Consider the following 24,146-nt stretch of genomic DNA (forward strand, 5'->3'; position numbering starts at 1 on the left):
AGAGAGGAAAAAGAAAGAGAGAGCAGCAAAAGAATGAGAAAGAGATGGAGAGGAAAAAGAGAGAGAGAGGAAAAAGAAAAGGAGAAAGAACAAGGGAGAAAAGAAAGAATAGCCCTAGCAGAACAAAAAGAAAGAGAAAGAGAGATACAGATCAGGGAAAAAGATAAAGAGAGAGAGTTTGAACTTCAGAAAATGGCCATGAAACATGACAGTCAGTTAAAATTGGCAGACGTATAGGGAAACGTACGGTTGGATGATAGTGATGAGGATAGTGAGAAAGAGCGTCACAGTCAAAGGCTTGGTGGGGATCTATTTAAATATGTCCAAGCATTGCCAAGGTTCGACGAGAAGGAGGTAGAAGCTTTTTCATTTCATTTGAGAAAGTAGCTAAACAAATGAAATGGCCATAGGACATGTGGGTATTACTGATTCAAACAAAGCTGATTGGTAGGGCTAGTGAAGTGTTTGCATCACTACCGGAGGAGGTATCTGGGATTTATGAGGAGGTGAAAAAATCCATCTTAGGTGCATATGAACTGGTGCCTGAAGCCTACAGACAAAGGTTTAGAAATTTAAGGAAAGAACCTGGTCAAACATACATGGAGTTTGAAAGGATCAAACAGAATAATTTTGATAGGTGGATAATGGCTTTGAAAATAAACCAAACGTATCAAGCTCTCAGAGAAATTATACTTTTGGAGGAGTTTAAAAATTCAATTTCTGATGTAGTGAGAATTCATGTGGAAGAGCAGAGGGTTAAAACTGGGATATTAGCAGCAGAAATGGCAGATGATTATGAATTAGTTCATAAATCAAAGTTTGGTTTCCAACATCAGTTTCAGCCTGTGAGGGATAGAAACTGGGGACATGAGAAATACTCAAGCGGCAACGGTAAAGGTGATCTGATGGGAGATAATAACGAGAGTGTACCTCAGATTAAAAAGGAAATCCAGGAGGGTGGAAAAGAAATGCAAAGTTTCAAATGTTTTCACTGTTATAAACTAGGCTATGTAAAGTCACAGTGTTGGTGGTTGAAGAAAAGCACTGGGAAGGCTGATGTGGTAAAACAGGATAAGACAGCGGGGTTTGTTAAAGTGGTAAAGGAAAGCCCAAGTGAAGCGAAGGAGGTGCAAAAGATTGTACAGCCTGAACAAGAGGTGGTGATACGAAGATGCCAGATCTCTTTAAAGAATTTATTTGTGTGGGTAAAGTTTACTCATGTGTATCAGGAGGGGCAGGTAAAGAAGTCACAATTTTAAGAAATACGGGAGCTAGTCAATCTTTAATGGTAAGAGATGAGGAGTTATGTAGTTTGGGAATATTGCCAGAAAAGGTGGTAATATGTGGAATTCAGGATTAGAGGAGGAGTGTTCCATTATATAAGGTAAGGTTGGAAAGTCCAGTGAAGAGTGGTGAAGTGGTAGTAGGAATAAAAGAGAAACTATCTTGTCCAGGAATACAGTTTATCTTTGGTAATGATATAGCAGGATCGCAGGTGGGAGTGATGCCTACTGTGGTTGATAAGCCAGTGGAAAATCAGACAACTGAAGTGTTGAAGGACGAATATCCTGGGATTTTTCCGGATTGTGTAGTAACAAAGTTGCAAAGTTACAAAGACAAGAGGAGAAATCAAAGAGTGAAGATAAAGTTGAAGTGCAATTATCAGAAACGATTTTTGATCAGATGGTCGAAAAGGAGCAAGAACAGGTGGAGGATGAGGCGGATATTTTTAGTTCAGGAAAATTGGCGGAGTTACAACAGAAAGATGTAGAAATAAAACGGATCTATCAGAAAGCATACACAAAAGAGGAATCTGAGTGGATACCAGAGTGTTATTACCGTAAAAGTGATGTCTTGATGAGAAAATGGAGACCTTTACAAATGCAGGCGGATGAAAAGTGGGCAGAAGTTCATCAAGTAGTATTGCCGGTAGGGTACAGAAAGGAGGTGCTGCGAGTTGCACATGAGGTACCAGTGGGAGGTCATTTGGTAATAAGGGAAACTCAAGCTAAAATCCAAAAACATTTTTATTGGCCTGAACGACAAAGATGTAGTTAAATTTTGTCAATCATGTCACATATGTCAAGTGATAGGGAAACCTCAAGCAGTGATCCATCCAGCACCCTTAATACCCATTCAAGCATTTGAGGAACCTTTTAAAACGGTCCTAATTGATTGCGTAGGACTGCTTCCTAAAACGAAAAGTGGGAATCAACATCTTTTGACGAAAATGGATGTGTCTACTAGGTTTCCAGAGGCCATTCCAGTACGTAATATTACAGCTAAAAAGATTGTGGAGGAGTTATTTAAATTCTTTACTAGATATGGACTACCCACAGAAATACAATCGGATCAAGGATCAAATTTTACCTCAAGGTTATTCGAAGAAGTTATGGATAGCTTAGGAATAAAACAATTTAAATCAACTGCGTACCATCCAAAATCGCAGGGAGCGTTAGAAAGGTGGCATTAGACAGTGAAGACAATGTTGAGGGCTTATTGTCAAGACTATCCAGAGGATTGGGATAAAGGAATTCCATTCGTACGGTTTGCAATTAGGGATGCACCTAATGAGTCAACCAAATGTAGTCCTTTTGAACTAATTTTTGGTTATGAGTTAAGAGGACCACTTAAATTGATTAAGGAAAAATTGGTGAGTGAGAAATCGGAAATTACATTATTGGTTTACGTATCAAATTTTAGGAAACGATTAAATAGAGCAGGTGAATTGGCTAGACAGCATTTAAAAGGTGCACAACATGTGATGAAACAGGTAGCAGACAAGAAATCCAAAGCTCGTAGTTTTGCCTGTGGAGATAAAGATTTAGTATTGTTATGGGCCAGGGTTTAGAGAATCCCAAAGTGTATCATGGAGTTCACCTGACCCACAACTTTTAATAGGACTTGGCTCCCCAGTTGCAGAGTGGGGAGCCAAGTCCTAGGTTTTGGAGCTTTGATATGAGCTTGGCTGCGATTATGGTGTTGAAGGCGGAGCTGTAGTCAATAAATAGGAGTCTAACGTAGGAGTCCTTGTTTTCGAGATGCTCTAGGGATGAGTGTAGGGCCAGGTAAATGGTGTCTGATGTGGACCGGTTGCAGCGGTATGCGAATTGCAGTGGATCAAGGCGTTCTGGGAGTATGGAGGTGATGCGCTTCATGATCACAAAACCTTGCTTTTAAAGGTTCACCTACCACTGGTAACAATACTGTCATGTGAGAGTACCTTTAAGAAATGAGTGTTAACGACTGCAGTGATATCAGAGTGGGTGGAGCTCGGCTGTCTCAGCTTTTTACTTTCGTTTTAGGCTGTTTGTTGCAGGGTGTGTTTTAGTTTTGTTTTCAGTGTTGGAGCTGAAGCCAGACCGAGCAGGTGTACTGTTGATCTCTCTGCCATGAAAAGACTATCTCTTGATCACTTGGTGAATTCAGAATTATAAATGTTCTCAGTAGTGAATGGAAACCTAATGTGCTTCTGTTAAAAGGTGTTTCTTTTGTCTTCTGGATGTTGTTTGGGAAGTTATTAAGGATTACTTAGTGTTGTATTCTTGGGGGGTTGTATTTGAATTGATGGTTGCTAAGATGTTCACTGTATGTTTTAAAAAGGTTAACTTGAGTTCATAGAATAAACATTGTTTTGCTTTAAAAATTACTTTTCAATTTCTGCTGTACCACACCTGTAGAATGGGCCGTGTGCTCCCATACCACAATCTATTAAAAGTTGTGGGTCAGATGAACTCCATGATAAACTCTGGGGTTCTCAAAACCCTGGCCCATAACACTTTGCCATACAATTCCCAGCCTCTGATTTGCCCTTATAGTCATGGTCCAGTTAAGTTTCTGGTCAATCGTAAGCCCAGGGTGTCGGTTGTAGGGGATTCAGCAATAGTCAGAGTTGAATCTCAAAACGGATTCTTTCTTGTTGAAGATGGTTATTGTCTGGCATCTTTGTGGGCCCAAATGTTACTTGTCACTTATCAGCCCAAGTCTGAATGTTATCCATGAATTGCTGCATATAGACCAGAATTGCTTCATTATCTGAGGTGATGTAAATGGTACTAAACATTGCAATTGAGTGAACTTAATCATTTCTAAACCTATAATGAAGAGAAGGTTTATGAAGCAGCTGAAGTTGGTTGTGTCCAGGCCAGTGCCCCAAAGAACTCCTGCAGCAATGTCCTGGGGATGAGATGATTTGCTTGCAACAATCGTAACATTTTCCTTTGTGCTAGGTCTGATTTCAACCAATGGAGTATTTTCCCCCCCGACTTTCATTGACTTCAATTTTATGAGGACTCTTTGATACCGCATGGTCAAATTAATGTAAAAGACAGTCACTCTTATTTCTTAAATTCAATTATTTTGTCCATGTTTGGACCAAGGTCGAGTGGCCCTGATGGAACCCATACCTAGCATCTTTGAGTAGGTTATTGCTGAGTGAGCGGCCCTTGCTAGTACTGTCTACAACAAATTCCATCATTTCACTGACGATAGAGTATATTGATGGGTGATAAATGGTCGGATTTGTTTTGTCCTGCTTTTTGTGGATAAGACATACCTGGGCAAATTTTCACATTTAAGGTAGATGAAGGTCTTGCAGCTGCATTGGAACAGCTTGGCTTGGGACACGGCTGGCACAGAAGCACAAGTCTTCAGTACTATTGCAGGAATGTGAGGGCCAACAGCCTTTGTTGCATCAAGTGCCTTCAGCCATTTCTTGATATCACATGGAGTGAATCAAATTGACTGAAGACTGACATCTGGGTACTTCAGGAGGAGCCAAGATGGATCATCCACTCGGCACTTCTGGCCAAAGATGGTTGCAAATACTTTAGCCGTGTTTTGCACAAACTTGTCGGGTTCCCCCATCCGCTAGTTAGCTTTTTATTTGTCCACTGCTATTCACAACTGGATGTGGCAGGACTGCAGAGCTTAGATGTGATCAGCTGGTTGTTGAAATGTTTACCTCTGTCCCACTGAATGTTGGTTTCATTGCTTGGTAGCAAGTAACTTTGTGTATGGCTTCACCAGGTTGACACTTCATTTTTTGGTTCAGCTACTGGCTTTCCTCATTGAGCCAGGATTGATCGCTGGGTTTGATATTAATGGAAGTGTGAGAGATGTCGGGCCACGAGGTTACAGTTGGTAGTTGAATATTATCCTACTGCTGATGGCCCACGTCTCATGGATGTCCAGTTTTGAGTTGTTAGATCTGTTCTGAATCTATCCCATTTGGCATGGGGGCATTTCCACACAACAGAACAAAATGGGATCTCATCTCCACAAGGATTGTGGGGTGGTCACTCTTATCAATACGATCATGAACAGGTGCATGTGCGACAGGCAGATCGGTGAGGGCGAGATCAAGCAGATATTTCCTCTTGTTGTTGTTTCCCTCACTGCCTGCTGCAGGCCCAGTCCGGAAGTTATGTTCTTCATTACACGTCTTGCTTGGTCAGTGGCATGTGACAGAGTCTTTCAGGGTTGCACTTAGTCATACTCACCAAAGCAAACCTTACAACAATCCCAGTCTGATACTTAAACAATCCATGGTATGTCCTGTCCTGAAGGACAGACCCATCAAAGGCAGCGGCACAGTGGTATACAATCGGGAGGGAGTTGCTCATGGAATTCTCAACATTAACTCCGGACTTAATGAAGTCTCACAACATCAGGTCAAACATGGGCAAGAGTATATCTTGATTACCAGCCACCGTCCTCCCTCAGCTGATGAATACTCTGCCTCGTTAAACACAACTTGGAAGCAGGACTAAGGGTAGCAAGGGAAAATAATGTATTCTGGTGAGGGGCTCAAAGTCCCTCACCCCAGAGTGACTCAGTTGCGCCACTTGTTATGATCTTCAGATGTCAATAAGGAGGATTTTGCAGGGCTGACTGGGCAGGCTGCATGCTGTTTCTGGTGCCTCAGTCGATGTTGGGAGGTCCTTATTCCTTTGATTTTTCTGCAGCAGTTTGGAACAACTGAGTAGCTTGTGAAGTAATTTCAGAGGGCAATTAAGAGTCAACTGTATTTCTGTGAGTGTCATGCCAAGAAGACATGAAAGAATATTTTATATATATATATATATATATATATCATCCTGGCTACTTTATAAAATATTTTAACAATAGAATAGACAAAGACTTTACACTGACTGAAGCCATGACTGACCATGAATCTCACAAAATAAGTTGAGCTTTTAGAACACCCGTTACCTCTAAAGAGACTCTAATGCCCTCTGTGACGAGAGAAATCAAATTCCAAGGAAATGCACAAAGGCCCCGAAACATTTCTGAGGCAAAGCCCTTGCCAATGGAGACAGTCCACCTGCGAAGACATAGAGCCCTGAAACTTCTGGGAAACTTATTAATGAATGATACATTATCCATCGAGAATCCAGACCAGAAACATTAATTCTTTGTCGAAACCAAGGGGAAGAAATGGGAGTAATGGCAACTTCCACCCACCCCCAAAGCTGTTAGAAATTGTAATATTGACTTGCGAAGCTAAAGGAGGAAGTCTGCCATCTTCCATCAACAAAACACCATCTGAACAGAGCTCTGTCCAGGTTTCAACTGCCTGCCCCGCATTAACACTGATTATACTGGAACATCTGAACTTCTGTACCTGTGGCTACTATAAGACTAATTCACCTCTACATGCTTCTCCCATTATGGAAGTCAGCACCCCTAGAACAGTGGATTACCCCACAACAGCTTCAGCCTATTAAGTTCTGAAGGAATACACCATTGGACTCTAGACTCATGTGAAACAATAATTCTTATTTAGTCAGTGGTCTTTGTCTTGTACCTGTTTCTCCCCCTTATCCTTCCTTTATTGTGTTGTAGCCATCTCAGATGGCCACCTACAAAGGACCATAGGAATTATGGCCAACCCAGGACTCAGACACACTCAGAGCTTGTGTGTGTATTTGCAACCTAGATAGCTAGACGCGATCGAAACCGCCACTCGTTTGCATTCTAATGGCCCATTTCCCCAGAACAAAAGGACTGTAACCGATAGATGCAAACTAACCGGCACCACTCCCTTTGCTAAGAAAGCCCAAACAGCCAAGGTCAATGACCTCTCAGGACATGCCCAGCCATCAAGGTACCCGCCCCTTTATTGGCCAAAATCAAAGGCAGTGATTGAAGCCTGTCGAATTATTGTGTCCAAAGCTAAGGACTGCCCCAAAGAGCGCAAAATCCCAGAGGGATAAAAAGAGACACAGCCATGTGTTTGGTTTCTCTTGGCCCCGGCCTACGCCTAAAACCAAGTGTAGCATTACGACCAGAAGACAAGTTCAAGACCAACGATCGCTACCAGCGGATGGGGCCAGCAGAAACGAAGCCACTTCTTCTACCCAGCTACGCAAGATCCGAACAAAGGCTTTGTTCATCTGCAAAGAGCCGGTTGCCCTGAAGTTAAGTATAGGTTATTGTAATTGTTAGGTGTAGTTTAACTTGTAGTGTTTTATGTTGCATGTCGAAGTAATCCTTGTGTGTAAATAAACTATCTTTGAACTTGAACTGACTAACTGGTTGTGTGGTCCTTTGATCGATATCCGGTAAAGCCTTGTGGTGGTATCGTTTGATACCTGGCGACTCTGAAAAGCAATATTATCATTAGTAACTGCCATATCTAGTTAATTTGGCAACATTATTGGCGACTCCGCCGGGACAGTATTCCATTAAAAAGAGCAATGGTGTGAGTGCAGAAAAAAAAGTGAGGGGGGCAAACTTTGCAACGCCTCTTTCCAGGTTTGAGCGTGTGTGTAAAATAAACTAACCTTCTGATTTGACCCTATTTTGAATTGGCTATGGGGTCCTTAATAGAGGATTGGATCACTCCAAAACTGAAGGATTCTGCCACTCGTTATAAAGGGGGGAATTTAAAAAAGAAATCACCTTTTGTTCAGACAGTTGGCGAGAGAAGAAATCAGTGATGTATTAAATTAAACACCCTCCTGTCAATAACAGTAGATCTAGAATCATTTAAGCTAGGCAAGGATGGTAGATTTCCTACCGGAAGGACATCAGTGAATTAGAGTGTTTAATGGTTACAATTACAAAGACTAGCTTTGAATTCCAGATTTAGTTGAATTTAACCATCCATATTACAATCTTGAATATTTCTCCTTATTTCATCAACTTCTACATGGTATCTGAAATGATTGACCACACCTTTCTTCCCTGTAACCTTTTCTATATTGCCCAGTTCTATTGCATTATTCCTGTTTAATTGCAACAGTCCCAATGCAGCCGAGCTGAGAGTGAAGATAGACATCTGGAAGCATGATAGTTAGTGTCCAAAGATGTGTAGGTTAGATGGGGTTAGGGGGATAGGATGGGGGAAGTGGGTCTAGGTCGGGGACTCTTTCAGAGGGTTGGTGCAGACTGCACTGCAGGGATTCAGTTTTCAAAAGGCTCTGTGACATGAATCCAGAGATGCTTGAGGTGGTCTCCTCCATCCTCTGACATTATAGAGCATATTTCTGGAAGGACTGCCAGTAACTAGCACAGTTGGTTCTTCTTTTAACTGATAGACCCTGAATTTAGCATCACTGTCCAAGTGGACCTCTGCACAGCTGAACCTACCACCTCTTTCTGCTTGTACTTACTGGTGCTATGCAATTCACAAAGTGACATCATATCTAACTGCCTAATAGGGGCAGCATGGTAACACAGGGGTAACACACGTGGATAGCACTGTGGCTTCACAGCGCCAGGGTCCCAGTTTAAATTACCCTCTGGGTCGCTGTCTGTGTGGAGTCTGCACATTCTCCCAGTGTCTGTGTGGGTTTCCTCCGGGTGCTCCGGTTTCCTCCCACAGTCCAAAGACGTGCAGGTTAGGTGGATTGGTCATGGTAAATTGCCCTCAGTATCCCAAAAAAGATTAGGAGGGGTTATTGGGTTACGGGGATAGGGTGGAAGTGAGGGCTTAAGTGGGTCGGTGCAGATTCGATGGGCCGAATGGCCTCCTTCTGCACAATATATTCTGTGTTCTAATAGGACCTCATGCTCATATTTGCACAGTGCATGCAACCCATGTTCTGTGATAGTGCACCCTCGGCAGGACTGAGTTCCTCTGAGGAGCCATGGTTCTTTTTGAGCTAGGCCTCCTGTTCTTCCCATGATGGCTCTGGAGGAAAGGATATAACTATGATGCAACTTGACAAATACTGAAATGCGCAAGATTAAAGTGATCATATTTGATAAAGTGCAGAAGTCAACTGAACATGATTTTATTTTGTCGGCGATTTGGGTCTGAGGGATTAACGTTCACCAATCGAATCATCATTTCTGCTCGGGGAGGCAGCTAATCTCCCAAAGTTTCTGCCTATGCAGGGTAAAACCCACAATGTTTGATTCCAGCTACAGTCCTCGTCCACTCCCTGACATTCTGTGCTCTCCTCTACAAGGGCAGCATGACAGATCAAGGAGTGGTTGAAGTAGGCGTGCACCCAATGGGTCAAGTGCTCTCAATGAGGAAGATAACCAAGCAGCTCTTTCACAAATGGCACAGGAATGCAGCTGAGAAACACTCTGAAGGCACCACTGGAGGATGTACACTGATTACCAAGGGAGCTGAATGAGATTCACATAAAATGTGAATTGGGGTGACTGGCAGTGGTACACTGAGGAGGGGGGTGAGAATGTATATTTAAATAGACAATTAGCACAGTGTGCTAAACAGCTGGCTTGTAATGCAGAACAAGGCAGCAGTGCGCGGTTCAATTTCCGTACCGGTCTCCCCGAACAGGTGCCGGAATGTGTCGACTAGGGGCCTTTCACAGTAACTTCACTGAAGCCTACTTGTGACAATTAGCAATTATTATTAAAATAAGTGTGTGTGAGGAGTACAATGGAATATGTTTGACAAGATAGGGATAGCAATGCACTACAGAATGGAAGTTCATTTGACTCTTTCCTCATCAATCGTGGCCTAATCAGATAATTGAAATACTTCTGGACTGGATCCTGGTCCTCATGGGCACATACTTACTGCTCATTTCTTGTGCCACCTCCATCCAGGCCTTTTTATTCAATGCAGCAAGTCTCTATTTCTCATTCATGGGAAAGAGAATCTCTAGCCAGCTGAGCTCTTACTGTACAGGCAGGACTTCCAGTGAATACTTTCTGAACTAACAGATAGCTCTCTCAGTTTTGCCTTTAAAATACTCTACTATCAATTTCCAGATGACCACCTGCATTCCACATGAAAACTGAGCTTTTAAATAGTCACGCAAAATCACGTCATGGATTGGAAATTTGAACCCAGAAGCAAAACGATAATGAGATATTCCTGTTGAACTCTTGGCTTCTGAGGGTATGGCTATCGACAACGAAGAGAAGAAAGTGAGGGATATTCAGGGGGCTAGAACTGAAGGACAGATAACTCGCAGAGTTGTCAGGTTGGAGATTACAGGGATAGAGGGATGAAGACATGGAGTGATTTGAAAATAAGGATACAAATTTTTAATTGAAACAAAGCACTGGGAAAAGTTCAGCTGGTCTGGCAGCATCTGTGGAAAGACAAACAAGAGTTAATGCTTTAAGTCCAAAAGGACGGTTCGGAACTCCTAAGTCATATTGGATTCAAAATGTTAACTGTTTCTCCCTCCATAGATGCTGCCAGACCAACACTTTGTTTTTATTTCAGATCTCCAGGGGGGGCACAGTAGCACAGTGGTTAGCACTGTTCCTTCACAGCACCAGGGTCCCAGGTTCGATTTCCGGCTTGGGCCACTGTCTATGCGGCGTCTGAATGTTCTCCCAGTGTCTGCATGAGTTTCCTCCGGGTGCTCCGGTTTCCTCCCAGAAGTCCCGAAAGACGTGCTTTTCGGTAATGTGGACATTCTGAATTCTTCCTCTGCGTACACAAACAGGCGCCGGAATGTGGAACTAGAGGTTTTTCACAGTAACCTCATTGCAGTGTTAATGTAAGCCTACTTGTGACAATAAAGATTATCCACAGTATTTTGCTTTTATATAAGAATTTTACAAATGAGGCAGTGTACAAAGTCAATATATCAACACATGTACTGTAGGATATTCCCCCTGCCATCTGACAACGCTGATACCAATACTTTTGCACTCCCTCCCTTAAACATTCCCTTCATATTTTTACATTTGTTTTGTTATCATGTTTTTATCCAGAATATTATTTTCTCAGATTAGTACTTATTCCCTCATTATCACTGGTTTTGCTCTCTTACCTTTGTCAGCCCTAACATTATCATTCAACATTATTCATCATCTTGATACGTCCCTTTTTAGTTTGTTTCCATTGGTTCCAAGTGCTGTTAGATGTTATTCTCCACCGTCAGTAGCAAATTTCAACTTGTTAAATTTTGACCTGCTTGTCAGTTTCCTCAGTTAGTTTTTCCTTCTCCTAGATCCTTGCCTTCCTGTATCCTGCTTTTCTATTAGCTTTGCCATTTCTCAATCTCCAGCCTATTTTATCCTCATTCGGTCAAGAACATAATGCTGTTACAAGCCTCCCAAAGTAGCTTCTGAGAATGTACTCAGCAGCTTCGAACAACATCTGGGGCGAAATTCTCCCCCAACGGCGGGATGCCCGCCGACTGGCGCCAAAGCCGGCGCCAATCAGACGGGCATCGCGCCGGCCCAAAGGTGCGGAAGGCTCCGCAACTTTGGCGGCCTAGCCCCAACATTGAGGGGCTAGGCCGACGCCGGAGGGATTTCCGCCCCGCCAGCTGGCGGAAATGGCGTTTGTTGCCCCGCCAGCTGGCGCGGAAATGCGGCGCATGCGCGGGAGCGTCAGCGGCCGCTGTCAGTTTCCCAGCGCATGCGCGGGAGCGTCAGCGGCCGCTGTCAGTTTCCCGCGCATGTGCAGTGGGGAGAGTCTCTTCCGCCTCCGCCATGGTGGAGGCCGTAGCGGAGGCGGAAGGGAAAGAGTGCCCCCACGGCACAGGCCCGCCCGCGGATCGGTGGGCCCCGATCGCGGGCCAGGCCACCGTGGGGGCACCCCCCGGGGTCAGATCGCCCCGCGCCCCCCCCCCAGGACCCCGGAGCCCGCCCACGCCACCTGGTGCCGCCGGTAAATACCAGGTTTGATTTACGTCGGCGGGACAGGCAATTCCTGGGCAGGACTTCGGCCCATCCGGGCCGGAGAATTCAGCGGGGGGTCCCGCCAACCGGCGCGGCCGGATTCCCGCCCCCGCCCAATCTCCGGGAGCGGAGACTTCGGCAGGGGCGGGATTCACGGCGGCCAACGGCCATTCTCCGACCCGGCGGGGGGTCGGAGAATGACGCCCCAGATTCTAACTCCTGCACTGAATTCAGCCACCACTGTTTTAAATTCTTCCGCCTGTTCATTTAGATACCACTAATTCACCTTTCTCACAGTATTTCAAATTGACCATAGTGAGAGAATTTGAGTATAGAATTGGGATGACTTGCTGCAGTTATACAGTGCCTTGATGAGGCCACACCTTGAGTATTGTGTGCAGTTTTGGTCTCCTAGTTTGAGGAAGGACATTCTTGCTACTGAGGGTGTCTAGCGAAGGTTCACCAGACTAATTCCCGGCATGGCAGGACTGAAAAATTAAGAAAGACTGGACGACTGGGTTTGTACTCACTGCCGTTTAGAAGAATTAGAGGGGATCTCATAGAAACATTAAAAATCCTGATGGGACAGGACAGGCTAGACGCAGGAAGAATGTTCCCGATGTTGGAGACATCCAGAACTAGCGGTCACAGACTAAAGAATGAGGGGTAAGCCATTCAGGACTGAGATGAGGAAAAACTTCTTCTCTCAGGGAGTTGTGAACCTGTGGCATTCTCCACCCCAGAAAGCTGTTGGGGCCAGTTTGCTGGATATATTTAAGAGGGAGCGACTAAAGGGACCAAGGGGTATGGAGAGAAAGCGGTGGTGGGATACTGAATTTGCATGATCAGCCATGATCATATTGAATGGTGGTGCAGGCTTGAAGGGCCGAATAGCCTAGTCCTGCACCTATTTTCAATGTTTCTATGTTTCGATGTTAAGACTCACATCCAAAGAACCTCAAACTCCATTTCCTTGTTTCATTTGTTAGCCTATTCCTATGTTTCAAGTAGCAGCCAGTACAACGTTCTTTTTAGGCATTGAAACTTGGTTTTTTTTGCTGACTCTTAGTATGTCCCTGTACTCTGCCAAACAAGCATGCTTACTAAATTTCTTCAATTCCATTTTTGTGGTCTATTTAGGTCTCTTTCTATTGTGAGTGCCCTTTCGCTTCACTGTGGTTTCTGAATAACTGAATCAAAGCGCTATAATCTTTAAAAATTCCAACTAAATTCATAAATGCTAATTTCAAAAAATGACTTCCAAATGATTAGAACTGCACATTTTGTACATATGCCCCAAAGTGTAACCCATCTCCACTCCACAAAAGTGATTCTTTAACCAAATGCATGTCCCCCTTGTCCTTAGCCCATAATAATTTTAAAATGTATTACTCTGGCTATCAACATATTTGTACACCCACTCATTTGAAGTTTGTAGCCATCTGAGATGGCCACCTGCAAAGGACCATGGGAATGATGGCCAACCCAGGACTCAGACAGATACAGAGCTTCTGTGTATTTGAAACGCAGGTAGCTAGACCTGATCGAAACCCCCGCTCGTTTGCATTTTAATGGCCCGTTCCCCAGACCAATAGGACTCCAATCAAGAAACCGATACAGCCACAGACTGATCGGCGCCACTCCCTTTACTCAGAGAGCCCAACTGCCAAGGTCAATGACCGCTAAGGACCTGCCCAGCCACCAAGGCACCCACCCCTTTATTGGCCGAAATCAAAGGCAGTGATCAGAGCCCTGTCGAACTATTGGGTCCAAGATCAAGGACCGCCTCAAAGAGTGCAAAATCCCAGAGGGATAAAAGGGGACATAGCCATGTGTTCTGCCTCTTTTGGACCCGGCTTGTGCCAGCCTCTTTTGGATCCGGCCTGTGCCAGCCCAACTGCAGCATAACGACCAGACAGCCAAGTTCAAGACCAACGATCGCTACCTGACAGATGAGCCCAGCAGAGACAGAGCCACTTCTTCAAACCAGCCACGTGAGATCATGATAAAGGCCTTATCAATCTGCACAGCGTCGGTCGCCCTGAAGTTTGTGCTTGCATGTCGAAGTAACCCCTGTGTGTAAATAAACCATCTTTATATTTGAATTGACTAACTGGTTGTGTGTCATTTGACCGTTATAAGGAAAAGACTTGTGGTTCACCGAGATAAATAGAAATACCCACAGTATTGGCGATGCTGTTGGGACATAACATCATATCATAAAGAGCAACAAGTTCCACGTATTTTCAAGCCATGGTCATTTTGACTTGTTGGATTGCTCTCCAAAACAGTTTTTCAGGTGATGTATTATAATATTTGCTGTTCAGAGTATCTGCCATATATTGTGAGCATAACATGTTAGTTCAATATTTTGCTATTCTAATATAAATCATAATTGATTTGGACAATGCATTGAAGTTGTTCTTAGAAATATATGTTTCAAATTTAAAAACAATTAATTATTGTGCAAATGAGGGGGAGAGAAGGTCATTAAAGCTACCTCATCATCTCACAATTTAAATTCAATACAAAATATGGAGATGGGTTTGTGAGTGTACCATATATTAAAACGGAGCATGCTATGCAATGAAATTATGTAAATTACTTGTGCTTAAAGGCTTAATCTACATTCAGCTGAACACTGATTCATAGCCTATATACAGTCCGTCAAACTGGATGCACTCTGTTAAATCCGACCTCACACTTGCAAGCACAGCATCAGAAAATATATTTGTTTTCTCTAAAAAGGAACCTTGATGTTCATGAAATGTGTAAGGATCCTGTTGATGCTCCTACCTTATCTTTGGCATGTGTTATCATCTCGTAGGACAGCTGTAGCAAGCAGATAACTGCACTCTTTGTGACTCCTTTACCCATGAAAGACATTGCATTTCCTCCCCATTCCACATAAAAAGATGAAATGACCTGTTAATGGTAAGAGTTAGCAGAGTCAAAAATTACAAATGAACAAAACAATTCGGCAGCGCAGTGCTGAAAATATTTATCTCGTGTCTCTTCACACATTCAGTTATAGGTCTGGCGCCATCAATACGAGAGAGGAAATGGGCTGGCTAGTTCTGAAGAAATTTTCTGTACCAGTGTCCATCAGAACATTTACCATGTACAAAATATTTCTTTCTTTAACGTCAGCATATTTCTAATTCCCATGTATCATTTCCACTTTTACTACCAAATTTTCAATCCCTTCAAATGCTTATAGATATTTCTATCCTATATTTGTATAATTTAGACATCACTGTTACTGCTCTCCTCATATCCGTTTACCTCCTTTTAATTATGTGTTATGGATTTGATACAACTGGGTGACTTGCTAGGCCATTTCACAGAGAGGAATTAAAAGTCCGCCAGGGAAGGATGGCAGATTTGCTTCCCTAAAAGACATTGATGAACCAGAAAGGCTTTACAACAATCTTATAGTTTTGTTTAAGGATTGTTTAAGGTGATGGATGAGGTGCTAATCACGTGACCGCTTTGTCTCCTCCAGTTTCTTGTCTATTTTGGAGTCGCACTTGCACAGGATATGGACATTACTGCAAAGGCCATGGGTACTTTCAGATACATGATTTCTCACGCAAGGCTTTCCCCCCATTCCCCTTGGCACCACCCTCCTCCCAGTTGAGGAGGATTTTGCCTGTGGCCGAGTCTGGTGGGGGGGATTATTTTGTGCATATATGATCAGATCCCATCAGTGGAGTCGGCTCTGTTGAATGAGGTAAAGGTGAAATGGGAGGGTGAATTGGATCCCATTCCGGATGACGAGAGATGGAGTGAGGCCCTTCACAGGGTCAATTCCACACCCTCGTGCTTGGTTTAGTCTGATCCACTTCAACGTGGTACACAGGTCTCATCTAACCAAGGTGAGGTTGAGTGGATTCTTCTCCAGGGCGGAGGACGTCAGGTGCAAGTGTTGTTCTTGGGGGTCAGTTAACCACACTCATATGTTCATAATCTTGTCCCAAGTTAGTAAGTTTTTGGTTCTCTTTCTTCAACACCATGTCAGAGATATTTAATGTCGATCTGGGGCCATGTCTGTTGGTGGCTATTTTAGAGGTATCAGACTCGTCGGTGCTGCAGACAGGAGTGAAGACAGATATTCTCACCTTTGTCTCATTAATAGCCTGGAGACGAGTTCAGCTTGGGTGGAGGTCTCTTACTCTGTCCACTGCCTTGGCTTGGTGACGTAATGTCGTTCTTACATTTGGAGAAGGTCATGTACATTATTAGGGGTTCTACCTAAGGTGGCAGCCATTCATTTCCTTTTTTAAAGATTTAGTCACTGTCAGTTGTAAAGGAGTTTTGTTTAGTTTTGTGGAGATTAAGTTAATTTGTGCCGTTGATTGTTTGTTGTGTAGTCATTGTATCCCAAATTAATTGTTTTATATTATTTTGTTTATAATGAAAACATTTCTGATAAACATATTTTAAAAATTACTGCAAAGGCCACATATGTAGTACATCCCTAACTGCGCTAAGATCAGGACGGACTTTCTACTTAAACCACTGTAGTCCTTGTTACGATGATGCACACACTGGATTTTCACAGTAATTCTTGATTACTAGCCCAGTAACATAACCATAATGCTAGCCTATCCCATCATTCACACCAACTGCGTCGCTGGAGAAATTGGAGATCGAGTAAAATGGTCATATGGGTGGGGGGGGGATTATCAATGAAAATCATCTTTTTGGACAAAATGGCCTTTACCTCTTCCTTAACTTTCTCATTGTCCTCACCCACTTCTCCATATGGATGAAAAACTAACAAACAGAAGCCCTTATGAAATAACAGATCATTGATCCAAAGCAATAACTCTATTTCTTCCACCACAGTATTTTCTGCTTTCATTTCCGTTCTTAAATTCAATTTAAAATGCAATTCACTTCCGTAAATTATATTTGATATTTGAACCCATACCTCCAGTAGCCCAGCCAAATATTTCATACAAAGGCAATAGGATTCCACAGTGGCTGAGTGCAAACTCCAGCCGGGAATAGCAGTAACATGGACCATTCCACGCAGTGTCCGCTCTAATGAAGGTAGACCATAGAAATGCGGTGCATCGGTAATTCGCAAACACTGGAGGAGTTTAAGCGACAACTGGGTTCGGAAAGGGCCAGCCAACAACAGGCACTTTCTGAAAAGCAGAAACACAATCAAAATTCAGACAAATAATTTATTCAAATAGATCAAACAATCTCAGTTAAGCAAAAATACTTTAAAGAGAGCACAATCACTCATTTCAGATACAAACGGCATTCAAATAAAGATTTCACAAAGAGTTTGATGCAACCACAAGGTTTCCGCCGGTAGAAAGGCTATATCATTAGGAGGAATAGTTAGAAAAATCATGAACACGAAAATAGTGAGTCATATTATCAGGCACTTGAGGGAGTAAAAAGTTAATGTTCCGCAGGAAATACTTTCCTAAGATGAAATTAATGAAGTTGTTGTTGTGGTTTTATAGAGCCATAAAGCAGAATATAATGCTGCCCAAAAGGTGGAGGGATTTGGAAGGACAACTGCCAGCTTGGTCAATGAAAAATTGTTTTAAAAGGTATAATAAGGAAAGAAGTTTAGGGAAGAAATTCCAAGGCGTGATTCCTCAGTGGAGGAAAGCTCAGCAGCCAACTGTAGTAAAAGGGAGAAGGGATACAAGAGAATGGAAACAGATGATGAAAGCTAGGGATGGGGGATTGGGGTACTAAAGCCACTTTGTAACAATTAATATAACCAGGTGGTAAAAGATAGAACTGGAGCTTAGCCTTTACACACTTGTAAATTTTTATTTACAGAGATGCATGGCACAAGCACGCACCCCCAAACCCTACCAACAGTTTCAATCTGTTGCTATATCTAGAAGCGCAAGTGAATTTCTAATTAAATCCCACCACCTGAATATAATGAAAATACAGTTAATATAAAATTAAGGTAGAGGAGTCTAAAGAGATAGGGACGGGTAAAGCCTTGCAGGGATTTAACACAAGGATGAAAATTAAAATTTTAGATCTTAGGAAACCAGATCTAGAAAAGGTCAATGAGGACTGGGTAGATGAGCAACCAGGATTTTAGGATGAGTTGGGACTTTGGAAGTACAAGAAGAAAACATTGCAAAGATTTTGAAATAAATATTTAAACATTTCAAATAATACACAAACTATTTAGTTAACCAGCATTCAACCTGAATATTGCAAGTTTGAATCAGTAGGCAAGCAAATCTAAAATGTCTGCAAAACCAACTTATGTGGCTCCTCTTTCTCTCCTTCCCCGTTGGAAGCATCTGGCTTACAAAGTGGACTTCTCTTAAAAAGTGAGGACTTTGTTAAAATCATGAATATGCGGAGTCAGAAATTCAACACGCCCAATAGTTTCCTACACTATCTGACAGAACTGGACTGCATCAAGATAACGCTATGCAAAAAACGCAGGTTAAACTGTTAATAAAGAAAAGATATCAGCTTCAACTGTTAGTACCTGTTTGTAACAGAGGCAAGGGATCGCAACATCGTGTTCAAGAATCCAGTCAGCTCCTTTTGCAGCTTCTGCTTTACAAGGCTTTGAATTTCATCCGTTTCACCATGCACAGGTGATTCAGTTTGCACCAATAAATTCATCAGTGGATTGGTTTCCTGTCAGTGAAACATCACATCAGTACAATGGCAACCAAAGTGAGCCAAATGTTTCATTTCTTGAAACCTCACCAGCTTCCCACCCAAGAACGTACTTTTCTAGTTGATGCGCTGTAACAAATCTATAGGCTGTGGTTATTATTGAGCCCTTGCACTGCCCATTTATCCCAACTGTTCTGCTGCAATATTGCGGGTTTAGTTGGTGAACTGCAGCGACAGGGTCATACATCTTGAAAGATCAGGGAGATGAAGAAAATTTTAAGTGCTTGCGGGTGATTTACATATCTATCATGTTGATAAGCTTGGGAGCATAAGATCTACGTCTATTCTGGCAAGCTGGCAAGCAGACAATTAGACACTTATTGTCTACCAACAAAACAAATGGCTGTTCACATCCATTTTTTCAGCAACTATAGTATTAGCCAGTATTCAATTTGTATGCTGCACAATATGATCGGGGATCACAGGTATTAACCCGATAATGGAACGTTTAGGTCATCAGTAGTGATTTTATGCAACACGGTCTCCTTTGAACATATATGCTAAACACCTGAGCTTGCAAAAAAGATACTGCAGGACAACCACACAAGTATGTTGTACATAGCCCAACAAATAGGTGGATGGTACAAAAATATTGTTGATATTATACAAACATCATGGGATAGCCATTACAGTTTTGTAAAACCTTGGCACATTCACTCAGAACACAGGTCTACTTAATTCACTTTATCAGTGAAAATACAAGAATCTTCCATAATCAGCATGGATATCCAATATCAGTAAGAAAACCATGAGCTGATCCTGATCTGGGCTGTGTTTTCACACAGCATCATGCACTTAGAGAAGCACGCCAAAGCACTTCACAAATGGGTGCAAGAAAGTAGACATTAATAGACATTAATTAACAGTCCAAAGATGTGCAGGTTAGGTGGATTGGCCGTGATAAATTGCCCTTAGTGTCCAAAATTGCCCTCAAGTGTTGGGTGGGATTACTGGGTTATGGGGATAGGGTGGAGGTGTTGACCTTGGGTAGGGTGCTCTTTCCAGGAGCCAGTGCAGACTTGATGGGCCGGGTGGCCTCCTTCTGCACTCTAAATTCTATGATAATCTATGATTAATCCAGGACAAAGGTTCGGCACAACATGGTGGGCCGAAGGGCCTGTTTACATAGATTACATAGAACATACAGTGCAGAAGGAGGCCATTCGGCCCATCGAGTCTGCACCGACCCACATTAATCCCTCACTTCCACCTTATCCCCGCAACCCAATAACCCCTCCCAACCCTTATGGACACTACGGGTAATTTAGCATGGCCAATCCACCTAACCTGTTCTGTGCTGTATTTTTCTATGTTCTATGTTCAATATGGAAAGGGTGAGATTCAGAGCATTACTCCAACACTGGGTAAAGAGACATGTTTTGAGGATATTTTTAACTGGGTGCACAGCGTGAAAATGCAGAAAATACAACGATTGCGCTCATCCATTTCCTGATCTTACAAATTCATCACATTCAGATAGCTGAATGAAGTTCAAAAAGTTGAAAGCAGTTCGAAATTTTGAAAGCATTTACATAAGTAAAGTAGGAGCTGCCATCAACCAGTTGCATGGAAATTACAGCCCTAAAGCATTTTAATATTGCTGAAAAGAAAGAAGCTCAAACTTCAAACGATCACAGAAATTTATATTACAGAAGAAAAGTGTGCTGATTGGCAAGTGGACTCTGATTTTGCGATGGCAACGCTTCGACCAAACAACTCCCAAGGCTTTCAAACCTTCAAAAGAGGCGCAAGATTTGTACATATTTCTTTACTTTGCAGAGAATGGGTCCCTGTGAATGAATATATGTCGCTTATGGCGAGGGGAGCCACGTTCCCAGCTCCACTGATCATCTTAAATTGGTGTTAATGTTGCCTGAGAGACACCTTGGAGTGAATACCCACAGATTCCTGAAGGTAGTGGTACTGCTAGATAAGGTGGTTAAGAAGGCATATGGAATCCTTTCATTTATTAGCTGAGGCACAGAATAAAACAGCAGGATGTTATGCTGGAACTATATAAACCATTAATTTCGCCACAACTTGAATACTGTGTGACGCTTTGGTCACCTCATTACAGAAAGGGTGTAAAGAGAGGGTACAGAGGAGGTTTAAGAGGATGCGGCCAGGAATGGAAAATTGCAGCCGTGAGGAAAAATTAGATAAGCTGGGGTTGTTCTTGTTGGAATAGAGGAGGCTGAGGGGAGATTTGATAACGACGTACAATATTGTAAGGGGTCTGGATAGAGTGCATAGGAAGTGCCCATTTTACTTGAGCAGAGAGGTCAGTGACAAGGGGGCATAAATTTAAAGTGATTGGCAGAAAGATTAGAAGGGAGTTGAGGAATTTTATTTTTCAGACATAGAATTGTGGGAGTCTGGGACTACCTGAAACGGTAGTAGAGGCAAAAACCCTCAACTCATTTAAAATGTACCTGAACATGCCACAGACCAAATGCTGGAAAGTTTGTATTAGGCAGGGAGGCTCATTTTCTGGCTGTCACGACGGGCCAAGTGGCCTCTTTCTGTGCGGTAAACTTTCTATGATTTGCGTACTCAGGGTTGTTCAGTGAGTGCTGCCCAATTGTAAAATCGCATCCAACAGTGGATGTTTTTCTTTGGGTTTCGGAGGCACCTGCTGGCCAAGTACCGGCTGTACTCAGCCTAGATAATCAGTTTGAAATTTGGTATTCTTGCAATGGGCCTGATGAGTGCAAGCCAAAATAAACTTTGGTAACATGTCTCTTTTTGAACAACGTTTATGTTCCGTACCACAAGTAACATTTTAATTGGTCAAAGTGGCCTATATTGGTGTTCATGTTGTGCATGAGCCTCTTTTAAAATTTCTCTACCCTTCTCTGCCGACCTAGCTTCTTTTGAGAAATAATGTGCGCTATTTGCCTCAGCTATGCCTTATAGTAGCAAGGTGCACATTTCAATTACTCTCAGCATAGAGAGGTTTCACCTGAATAGTTTACTGATTTATTCACGATTTCCTTATAGTCTCCACTAATTTTGGAATTCCCCACAAGCAGAAATATCTTCTCAATGTTTATCTTACCAAACCTCTTCATAATTTTAAACAAATTAGATCAACTCGGTCTCCTTGTTTCTGGAGAAATTGGGCAACAGTCTTTTCACCCTTTCCTGATAATCTTAACCACTCAGTTCTGCTAACTAGCTTGCCAATCTTTTCTTTTCCACTTCTCCAGGAGACTGTGGTATGTTAACACAAGACCTTCTGAAGACTGTTGCATAAGTATGTATTTGTTCCATGCAAAGTTGAATCTGACTGGCTAAACTAATACAAAGTTCGCACTTGAATGGATAATGAGTTGACAAAACACAATTTGAGCGTATCCCATGCAACAAAAGACCTTTCAAGTCATCCTGGCCCTAATTAAATGGTAGCAACAGGAGAGCAACCTCAATGACATTCCCAAAAAAGAAGATTCTCTGCAACCAAGTAAGATTGGGCAAGCTTCTACAATGCATGAATAAAGATGATGTAATTGTTTGCAATCCAACTTCACTCAATTCAGCAAAAGAAAATACAAGTAATAATTGGCCCATGAAATAAATGACTGCTGAATCTATTTTCTTAAGGCTATGTGCTAACATTGGTATTCAACTGACATTAATGACCATTTTGATGATACCTTATGCCCTTGATTGGATGACAATCATTTATTATACCATCTATTCATCATATTTACTCGTAGCATTAATCATTTTTTACCTGGCTAAGTAGGATCTCCAAAAGTAGATTTAGGTCCTGAATGTTGGTACTATCCCGTTGCGCTACCAATATTTTGCTCAGGAAAGCCACAACATCAGCCAAGAGTTTCTCATCTTCAACACAGGCTGGAAGAACTTGTAAAAATCTAGAACATAATTAATAATGACTTGTGTAAAATGTCAAACCCCAAGAGTAATATCTTGTGCGTGAGATTTTGTTCTTTTTAAAATACTAGTTTTTTTGTGCGCAAAATAAGCAGGCAAAACAAACCTAAAGCTGGATTGGAAATAATGAAACATGGAGGTTGATTCCAATCTTTCAGAATGAGAGTTTCAGAAATGTAACTAAGTCAAGCACATTTTGCATGCACCCCATTTCTGACAGCAGCATACTTATTTTATTCTCTTTTGCAATGCGCACATCACAACTGTGCAAAAAGGCTCTGTGCAACTAAGACATGGGTTTTCTCAGGTGTTATGTATATGCCTAGGAGAGGCAGTAATCCAGCCACTTTCCTATTCCAATTTGTCATTGTAAGTTTCAGGGAGTGATGGAAAACGCTGATTGAAATAGAAATTCTGGCATTCATTCCCCATTATGCTATCACTGCGGTTTCATCAGGATTTCAGATTTGGTTTCATTGCTTTCAGTCCAATTGAAATGATGAAAATCAAAATGGAATAAACTGCATACATCAGCATTAATGCTTGACGTGTGCCCACCTGAACCTCTGCATCTCAGGCACTTACTTCATCTCTCTTTCTGGCTGCTTACTTAAGCTGAACCTCACAGTGTTCATCCCCAGTGGACTGTCTGGCCTTAAACAGATCAAAATCCACACTTAGACAGGACCACCAAACTCATCACCGCAACCACTACTGTGACCTCCATAGCAATATCGGAGTAAAGTCTTCCGCATGCTGAAAGCCACATTCACATCATCACTCGATGCTCCACAGCAGCTGCCCAAGTACCAACTTACCTAAATACCAAGTCACCCGGAACTCTACCGGTTCCATTCTAGCCCATCCTAATTGGTGAATCTTGTACTAGCAAACCTTCATTGGTTCCCCATGTCCCATTACACTAAATTCCTAATTTCCTTCAAAGTTTTCTCGCTCCTTTCTATGATCCTAGCCCCACACCTCAGCACTCAATATTGTTTTTCTATCTTTGGTTGTTTATAATTCCTCCATTCTCTTTGTCCAATCTGTACTGACGGGTCCTTTGGCCACCAGACCATTACATTCTGCAACTTCCTAAAGCTCGATCATTTTGCCAACACTTTCTTTACCTTTAACTTCAGCAGCATTTTTGATAGAATCATAGAATCCCTGCAGCGCAGGAGGCGGCCATTTGGCCCATAGAGTCTGCACCGATCCACTTTGCCCTGTACCCGTAACATAATCTGCACATCTCTGGACACTGCAGGACAATTTAGCATGGCCAATCCACCTAACCTGCACACCTTTAGACTGTGGGAGGAAACTGGAGCACCCGGAGGAAACCCACGCAGACATGGGGAGAACGTGCAAACTCCACACAGTCACCCAAAGCCAGAATTGAACTCGGGTCCCTGGTGCGGAGGCAGCAGCGCTAACCACTGTGCCCATAACATTTCTCCTACTTCCTGCAGGTATCGTCCTAT

General features: G+C 42.6%; 1 protein-coding gene across 4 annotated transcripts in view; it reads right to left on the reverse strand.

The window, feature by feature from the left end:
• rttn (rotatin) overlaps positions 1-24,146 on the reverse strand; it is a 294,394-nt gene that overhangs the window by 116,010 nt on the left and 154,238 nt on the right. For all 4 annotated transcript variants that reach the window (XM_072467133.1, XM_072467134.1, XM_072467132.1 and 1 more), the window contains 4 exons: positions 22,499-22,643; positions 18,566-18,720; positions 17,009-17,228; positions 14,869-14,997 (listed from right to left, as the gene is read on the reverse strand). In XM_072467133.1, coding sequence (XP_072323234.1) covers positions 14,869-14,997; positions 17,009-17,228; positions 18,566-18,720; positions 22,499-22,643 — 649 coding nt within the window. The remainder of the gene's footprint in view (positions 1-14,868; positions 14,998-17,008; positions 17,229-18,565; positions 18,721-22,498; positions 22,644-24,146) is intronic.

This window comes from Scyliorhinus torazame, chromosome 11 (assembly GCF_047496885.1).
Source record: "Scyliorhinus torazame isolate Kashiwa2021f chromosome 11, sScyTor2.1, whole genome shotgun sequence".
Lineage (NCBI taxonomy): Eukaryota > Metazoa > Chordata > Chondrichthyes > Carcharhiniformes > Scyliorhinidae > Scyliorhinus > Scyliorhinus torazame.